Source organism: Pseudophryne corroboree, chromosome 6, assembly GCF_028390025.1.
Source record: "Pseudophryne corroboree isolate aPseCor3 chromosome 6, aPseCor3.hap2, whole genome shotgun sequence".
Lineage (NCBI taxonomy): Eukaryota > Metazoa > Chordata > Amphibia > Anura > Myobatrachidae > Pseudophryne > Pseudophryne corroboree.
Genome location: NC_086449.1, coordinates 88,506,858 through 88,516,306, shown reverse-complemented (window position 1 = coordinate 88,516,306; position 9,449 = coordinate 88,506,858). Strand labels below are relative to the sequence as shown.

The window sequence follows — 9,449 nt, the reverse complement described above, 5'->3', positions numbered from 1 at the left end:
TGTGTGAGTTTCAAGTGTCAAATCTGTTGACCAACGCTGTTTAACCCTTGCACAACTACAGCTTCTTATTCAAAATGATGAAATCTGGTGTCTGTGCACGCTTTACCACCATTTTCATGCCCAAATGCTTGTTGGTCAAGACAAACTGCAAGTGGGTGATATGTAAGTGACCAACCTGTGTGAGGTTCAAGTGTCAAATCTTTTGACCAACGCTGTTTAACCCTTGCACAGCTACAGCTTCTTATTCAAAATGATGAAATCTGGTGTCTGTGCCCGCTTTACCACCATTTTCATGCCCAAATGCCTGTTGGTCAAGGCAAATTGCAAGTGGGTGATATGTAAGTGACCACCCTGTGTAAGTTTCAAGTGTCAAATCTGTTGACCAACGCTGTTTAACCCTTGCACAACTACAGCTTCTTATTCAAAATGATGAAATCTGGTGTCTGTGCCCGCTTTACCACCATTTTCATGCCCAAATGCTTGTTGGTCAAGGCAACTTGCAAGTGGGTGATATGTAAGTGACCACCCTGTGTAAGTTTCAAGTGTCAAATCTGTTGACCAACGCTGTTTAACCCTTGCACAGCTACATCTTCTTATTCAAAATGATGAAATCTGGTATCTGTGCCCGCTTTACCACCATTTTCATGCCCAAATGCTTGTTGGTCAAGACAAACTGCAAGTGGGTGATATGTAAGTGACCACCCTGTGTGAGTTTCAAGTGTCAAATATTTTGACCAACGCTGTTTAACCCTTGCACAACTACAGCTTCTTATTCAAAATGATGAAATCTGGTGTCTGTGCCCGCTTTACCACCATTTTCATGCCCAAATGCTTGTTGGTCAAGACAAACTGCAAGCGGGTGATATGTAAGTGACCACCCTGTGTGAGGTTCAAGTGTCAAATCTTTTGACCAACGCTGTTTAACCCTTGCACAGCTACAGCTTCTTATTCAAAATGATGAAATCTGGTGTCTGTGCCCACTTTACCACCATTTTCATACCCAAATGCTTGTTGGTCAAGACAAACTGCAAGTGGGTGATATGTAAGTGACCAACCTGTGTAAGTTTCACGTGTCAATTCTGTTGACCAACGCTGTTTAACCCTTGCACAACTACAGCTTCTTATTCAAAATGATGAAATCTGGTGTCTGTGCCCGCTTTACCACCATTTTCATGCCCAAATGCTTGTTGGTCAAGGCAAATTGCATGTGGATGATATGTAAGTGACCACCCTGTGTGAGTTTCAAGTGTCAAATCTATTGACCAACGCTGTTTAACCTTTGCACAGCTACAGCTTCTTATTCAAAATGATGAAATCTGGTGTCTGTGCCCGCTTTACTACCATTTTCATGCCCAAATGCTTCTTGGTCAAGGCAAATTGCATGTGGGTGATATGTAAGTGACCACCCTGTGTGAGTTTCAAGTGTCAAATCTATTGACCAACGCTGTTTAACCCGTGCACAGCTACAGCTTCTTATTCAAAATGATGAAATCTGGTGTCTGTGCCCGCTTTACCACCATTTTCATGCCCAAATGCTTGTTGGTCAAGGCAAATTGCATGTGGATGATATGTAAGTGACCACCCTGTGTGAGTTTCAAGTGTCAAATCTATTGACCAACGCTGTTTAACCCTTGGACAACTACAGCTTCTTATTCAAAATGATGAAATCTGGTGTCTGTGCCCGCTTTACCACCATTTTCATGCCCAAATGCTTCTTGGTCAAGGCAAATTGCATGTGGGTGATATGTAAGTGACCACCCTGTGTGAGTTTCAAGTGTCAAATCTATTGACCAATGCTGTTTAACCCTTGCACAGCTACAGCTGCTTATTCAAAATGATGAAATCTGGTGTCTGTGCCCGCTTTACCACCATTTTCATGCCCAAATGCTTGTTGGTCAAGACAAACTGCAAGTGAGTGATATGTAAGTGACCACCCTGTGTGAGTTTCAAGTGTCAAATCTTTTGACCAACGCTGTGTAACCCTTGCACAACTACAGCTTCTTATTCAAAATGATGAAATCTGGTGTCTGTGCCCGCTTTACCACCATTTTCATGCCCAAATGCTTGTTGGTCAAGGCAAATTGCATGTGGATGATATGTAAGTGACCACCCTGTGTGAGTTTCAAGTGTCAAATCTATTGACCAATGCTGTTTAACCCTTGCACAGCTACAGCTTCTTATACAAAATGATGAAATCTGGTGTCTGTTCCCGCTTTACCACCATTTTCATGCCCAAATGCTTGTTGGTCAAGACAAACTGCAAGTGAGTGATATGTAAGTGACCACCCTGTGTGAGTTTCAAGTGTCAAATATTTTGACCAACGCTGTTTAACCCTTGCACAACTACAGCTTCTTATTCAAAATTATGAAATCTGGTGTCTGTGCCCGCCTTGCCACCATTTTCATGCCCAAATGCTTGTTGGTCAAGGCAACTTGCATGTGGATGATATGCAAGTGACCACCTTGTGTGGGTTTCAAGTGTCAAATCTGTTGACCAACGCTGTTTAACCCTTGCAGAACTACAGCTTCTTATTCAAAATTATGAAATATGGTGTCTGTGCCCGCTTTACCACCATTTTCATGCCCAAATGCTTGTTGGTCAAGACAAACTGCAAGTGGGTGATATGTAAGTGACCAACCTGTGTGAGTTTCAAGTTCAAATCTGTTGACCAACGCTGTTTAACCCTTGCACAACTACAGCTTCTTATTCAAAATGATGAAATCTGGTGTCTGTGCCCGCTTTACCACCATTTTCATGCCCAAATGCTTGTTGGTCAAGACAAACTGCAAATGAGTGATATGTAAGTTACCACCCTGTGTGGGTTTCAAGTGTCAAATCTGTTGACCAATGCTGTTTAATCCTTGCAGAACTACAGCTTCTTATTCAAAATTATGAAATCTGGTGTCTGTGCCCGCTTTACCACCATTTTTATGCCCAAATGCTTGTTGGTCAAGACAAACTGCAAGTGGGTGATATGTAAGTGACCACCCTGTGTGAGTTTCAAGTGTCAAATCTTTTGACCAACGCTGTTTAACCCTTGCACAACTACAGCTTCTTATTCAAAATGATAAAATCTGGTGTCTGTGCCCGCCTTGCCACTATTTTCATGCACAAATGCTTGTTGGTCAAGGCAAATTGCATGTGGGTGATATGCAAGTGACCACCCTGTGTGGGTTTCAAGTGTCAAATCTGGGAACCAACGCTGTTTAACAATTGCAGAACTACAGCTTCCTATTCAAAATTATGAAATCTGGTGTCTGTGCCCGCTTTACCACCATTTTCATGCCCAAATGCTTGTTGGTCAAGACAAACTGCAAGTGGGTGATATGTAAGTGACCAACCTGTGTGAGTTTCAAGTTCTAATCTGTTGACCAACGCTGTTTAACCCTTGCACAACTACAGCTTCTTATTCAAAATGATGAAATCTGGTGTCTGTGCCCGCTTTACCACCATTTTCATGCCCAAATGCTTGTTGGTCAAGACAAACTGCAAGCGGGTGATATGTAAGTGACCACCCTGTGTGAGGTTCAAGTGTCAAATATTTTGACCAACGCTGTTTAACCCTTGCACAGCTACAGCTTCTTATTCAAAATGATGAAATCTGGTGTCTGTGCCCGCTTTACCACCATTTTCATGCCCAAATGCCTGTTGGTCAAGGCAAATTGCAAGTGGGTGATATGTAAGTGACCACCCTGTGTAAGTTTCAAGTGTCAAATCTATTGACCAACGCTGTTTAACCCTTGCACAACTACAGCTTCTTATTCAAAATGATGAAATCTGGTGTCTGTGCCCGCTTTACCACCATTTTCATGCCCAAATGCTTATTGGTCAAGACAAACTGCAAGTGGGTGATATGTAAGTGACCACCCTGTGTGAGGTTCAAGTGTCAAATCTTTTTACCAACGCTGTTTAACCCTTGCACAGCTACAGCTTCTTATTCAAAATGATGAAATCTGGTGTCTGTGCCCGCTTTACCACCATTTTCATGCCCAAATGCTTGTTGGTCAAGACAAACTGCAAGCGGGTGATATGTAAGTGACCACCCTGTGTGAGGTTCAAGTGTCAAATCTTTTGACCAACGCTGTTTAACCCTTGCACAGCTACAGCTTCTTATTCAAAATGATGAAATCTGGTGTCTGTGCCCGCTTTACCACCATTTTCATGCCCAAATGCCTGTTGGTCAAGGCAAATTGCAAGTGGGTGATATGTAAGTGACCACCCTGTGTAAGTTTCAAGTGTCAAATCTGTTGACCAACGCTGTTTAACCCTTGCACAACTACAGCTTATTATTCAAAATGATGAAATCTGGTGTCTGTGCCCGCTTTACCACCATTTTCATGCCCAAATGCTTGTTGGTCAAGGCAACTTGCAAGTGGGTGATATGTAAGTGACCACCCTGTGTAAGTTTCAAGTGTCAAATCTGTTGACCAACGCTGTTTAACCCTTGCACAGCTACAGCTTCTTATTTAAAATGATGAAATCTGGTATCTGTGCCCGCTTTACCACCATTTTCATGCCCAAATGCTTGTTGGTCAAGACAAACTGCAAGTGGGTGATATGTAAGTGACCACCCTGTGTGAGTTCCAAGTGTCAAATGTTTTGACCAATGCTGTTTAACCCTTGCACAGCTACATCTTCTTATTCAAAATGATGAAATCTGGTATCTGTGCCCGCTTTACCACCATTTTCATGCCCAAATGCTTGTTGGTCAAGGCAAATTGCATGTGGATGATATGTAAGTGACCACCCTGTGTGAGTTTCAAGTGTCAAATCTATTGACCAACGCTGTTTAACCCTTGGACAACTACAGCTTCTTATTCAAAATGATGAAATCTGGTGTCTGTGCCCGCTTTACCACCATTTTCATGCCCAAATGCTTCTTGGTCAAGGCAAATTGCATGTGGGTGATATGTAAGTGACCACCCTGTGTGAGTTTCAAGTGTCAAATCTATTGACCAATGCTGTTTAACCCTTGCACAGCTACAGCTGCTTATTCAAAATGATGAAATCTGGTGTCTGTGCCCGCTTTACCACCATTTTCATGCCCAAATGCTTGTTGGTCAAGACAAACTGCAAGTGAGTGATATGTAAGTGACCACCCTGTGTGAGTTTCAAGTGTCAAATCTTTTGACCAACGCTGTTTAACCCTTGCACAACTACAGCTTCTTATTCAAAATGATGAAATCTGGTGTCTGTGCCCGCTTTACCACCATTTTCATGCCCAAATGCTTGTTGGTCAAGGCAAATTGCATGTGGATGATATGTAAGTGACCACCCTGTGTGAGTTTCAAGTGTCAAATCTATTGACCAATGCTGTTTAACCCTTGCACAGCTACAGCTTCTTATTCAAAATTATGAAATCTGGTGTCTGTGCCCGCCTTGCCACCATTTTCATGCCCAAATGCTTGTTGGTCAAGGCAACTTGCATGTGGATGATATGCAAGTGACCACCTTGTGTGGGATTCAAGTGTCAAATCTGTTGACCAACGCTGTTTAACCCTTGCAGAACTACAGCTTCTTATTCAAAATTATGAAATCTGGTGTCTGTGCCCGCTTTACCACCATTTTCATGCCCAAATGCTTGTTGGTCAAGACAAACTGCAAGTGGGTGATATGTAAGTGACCACCCTGTGTGAGTTTCAAGTGTAAAATCTTTTGACCAACGCTGTTTAACCCTTGCACAACTACAGCTTCTTATTCAAAATGATAAAATCTGGTGTCTGTGCCCGCCTTGCCACTATTTTCATGCACAAATGCTTGTTGGTCAAGGCAAATTGCATGTTGGTGATATGCAAGTGACCACCCTGTGTGGGTTTCAAGTGTCAAATCTGGGAACCAACGCTGTTTAACCCTTGCAGAACTACAGCTTCCTATTCAAAATTATGAAATCTGGTGTCTGTGCCCGCTTTACCACCATTTTCATGCCCAAATGCTTGTTGGTCAAGACAAACTGCAAGTGGGTGATATGTAAGTGACCAACCTGTGTGAGTTTCAAGTGTCAAATCTGTTGACCAACGCTGTTTAACCCTTGCACAACTACAGCTTCTTATTCAAAATGATGAAATCTGGTGTCTGTGCACGCTTTACCACCATTTTCATGCCCAAATGCTTGTTGGTCAAGACAAACTGCAAGTGGGTGATATGTAAGTGACCAACCTGTGTGAGTTTCAAGTTCAAATCTGTTGACCAACGCTGTTTAACCCTTGCACAACTACAGCTTCTTATTCAAAATGATGAAATCTGGTGTCTGTGCCCGCTTTACCACCATTTTCATGCCCAAATGCTTGTTGGTCAAGACAAACTGCAAATGAGTGATATGTAAGTTACCACCCTGTGTGGGTTTCAAGTGTCAAATCTGTTGACCAATGCTGTTTAACCCTTGCAGAACTACAGCTTCTTATTCAAAATTATGAAATCTGGTGTCTGTGCCCGCTTTACCACCATTTTCATGCCCAAATGCTTGTTGGTCAAGACAAACTGCAAGTGGGTGATATGTAAGTGACCACCCTGTGTGAGTTTCAAGTGTCAAATCTATTGACCAATGCTGTTTAACCTTTGCACAGCTACAGCTTCTTATTCAAAATGATGAAATCTGGTGTCTGTGCCCGCTTTACCACCATTTTCATGCCCAGCTGCTTCTTGGTCAAGGCAAATTGCATGTGGGTGATATGTAAGTGACCAACCTGTGTGAGTTTCAAGTGTCAAATCTGTTGACCAACGCTGTTTAACCATTGCACAACTACAGCTTCTTATTCAAAATGATGAAATCTGGTGTCTGTGCCCGCTTTACCACCATTTTCATGCCCAAATGCTTGTTGGTCAAGGCAAATTGCATGTGGATGATATGTAAGTGACCACCCTGTGTGAGTTTCAAGTGTCAAATCTATTGACCAACGCTGTTTAACCCTTGCACAGCTACAGCTTCTTATTCAAAATGATGAAATCTGGTGTCTGTGCCCGCTTTACCACCATTTTCATGCCCAAATGCTTGTTGGTCAAGACAAACTGCAAGTGGGTGATATGTAAGTGACCAACCTGTGTGAGTTTCAAGTGTCAAATCTGTTGACCAACGCTGTTTAACCCTTGCACAACTACAGCTTCTTATTCAAAATGATGAAATTTGGTGTCTGTGCACGCTTTACCACCATTTTCATGCCCAGATGCTTGTTGGTCAAGGCAAATTGCATGTGGATGATATGTAAGTGACCAACCTGTGTGAGTTTTAAGTGTCAAATCTATTGACCAACGCTGTTTAAACCTTGCACAGCTACAGCTTCTTATTCAAAATGATGAAATCTGGTGTCTGTGCCCGCTTTACCACCATTTTCATGCCCAAATGCTTGTTGGTCAAGGCAAATTGCATGTGGATGATATGTAAGTGACCACCCTGTGTGAGTTTCAAGTGTCAAATCTATTGACCAATGCTGTTTAACCCTTGCACAGCTACAGCTTCTTATTCAAAATGATGAAATCTGGTGTCTGTGCCCGCTTTACCACCATTTTCATGCCCAAATGCTTCTTGGTCAAGGCAAATTGCATGTGGGTGATATGTAAGTGACCACCCTGTGTGAGTTTCAAGTGTCAAATCTATTGTCCAATGCTGTTTAACCCTTGCACAACTACAGCTTCTTATTCAAAATGATGAAATCTGGTGTCTGTGCCCGCCTTGCCACCATTTTCATGCCTAAGTCATTTTTGTTTAATGCAAAATGTCATGTAAATTGGTGTAAGGGACACTATTTGAAGTGTATGCAATGTTAACTTAGTGATCTATCCTTATTTAATTTATTTTAATATAATAATTTCTGAATAAGAAGCTGGAGCCGAATAAGAAGCGAATAAGAAGCTGGAGCCGAATAAGAAGTGAATAAGAAGCTGGCCGAATAAGAAGCTAACTTCAGCCTCGTGTTCCGAGGTGCAGTCTGTACATCACCGGGAATTGCGTGCAGAAGCCACGGTGCTGTTCCCAGCACCAGACTAGGGTGGTCATCCCGAGTTGTTTGCTCATTATTTTTTTCTCGTAACGGAGCAATTAGCCGCAAATGCGCATGCGCAATGTCCGCACTGCGACTTCGCCAAGTAAATTTGCTATGAAGTTTGGTATTTTACTCACGGCATTACGAGGATTTTTCTTCGTTCTGGTGATCGGAGTGTGATTGACAGAAAGTGGGTGTTTCTGGGCGGAAACAGGCCGTTTTATGGGTGTGTGCGAAAAAACACTTCCGTTTCTGGGAAAAACGCGGGAGTGGATGGAGAAACGGAGGAGTGTCTGGACGAACGCTGGGTGTGTTTGTGACGTCAAACCAGGAACGACAAGCACTGAACTGATTGCAGATGCCGAGTAAGTCTGGAGCTACTCAGAAACTGCTAAGATGTGTCTATTCGCAATTTTGAGAATCTTTCGTTCGCAATTTTACTATGCTAAGATTCACTCCCAGTAGGCGGCGGCTTAGCATGTGCAAAGCTGCTAAAAGCAGCTATCGAGCGAACAACTCGGAATGAGGGCCTAGGTCCGAGTCCACAAAACAACGCTGCTGCTATGTGCGGCTGAAGGTAGAACCCAGCACATTCGTGTATATTTCCTCCATCTATCTTACACCTGCAGAGCTCAGAAATAACTGCATATGAATCCCGCTCCCCCGCATAGCTGGATATTTATGCCGTATCTAGTGACTATTATTCACTCCAGGGCGCCCCCAACAGGCCATGCCGTGCACCTACAGCCCTGCCGGGACAGGGTGGGTGGCTCTGAAAAGAACCTTTGTGGGGATAACAAGGAAGCGAGGCTGTGGCGGCTTTTCCATCACTACTTGGCCGCAGCTTTCTTGGGCTTAGCTGCCCTCTTGGCCGGGCTTTTTGCCGCTTTGGGCTTCGCTGCCTTCTTGGCGGGACTCTTGGCAGCTTTGGACTTTGCCGCCTTTTTGGCCGCCTTCTTGGGCTTCACAGTTTTAGGCTTCTTTGGGCTTTTGGCAGCAGCCGGTTTTGCGGGTTTCTTCACCTTCTTGGGGCTCTTGGCTGCATTCGGAGCTTTCTTGGGCTTCTTCTGGGATTTGGCCACTTTCTTCACTGCAGGTTTCTTGAGCTTCTGATCGGCCTTCTTGCTCTCCCTCTGCTTCTTATTGAGCTTGAAGGAGCCGGAAGTGCCGGTGCCTTTCACCTGGGTGAGAGTTCCTTTGGTCACCAATCCTTTCACCCCCACTTTGATGCGGCTGTTGTTCCTCTCCACATCGTAGCCTCCGGCAGCCAGAGCCTTCTTCAGGGCGGCAAGAGAAACCCTGCTGCGCTCTTTAGAGGTGACCACGGCTTTTACGATCAGCTCAGAGACGCTGGGCCCGGAAGACTTGCCGCTCTTCTTTGCTCCTCCAGCAGCTTTCTTCGGCAGCCTCTTATTTTTGGCTGCGCCCTCTGATTGAGGAACAGCGGTGGCGACTGGGGCAGTTTCTGCCAT

The 9,449-nt window shown here is 43.9% G+C and overlaps 1 protein-coding gene across 1 annotated transcript; it reads right to left on the bottom strand.

The window, feature by feature from the left end:
- Positions 1 to 8,807: 8,807 nt before the first annotated feature.
- Positions 8,808 to 9,449, bottom strand: LOC134934346 (histone H1B-like). The gene has a single exon (XM_063929802.1). It carries the CDS (start codon positions 9,447 to 9,449, stop codon positions 8,808 to 8,810), a length of 642 nt encoding a protein of 213 aa, XP_063785872.1.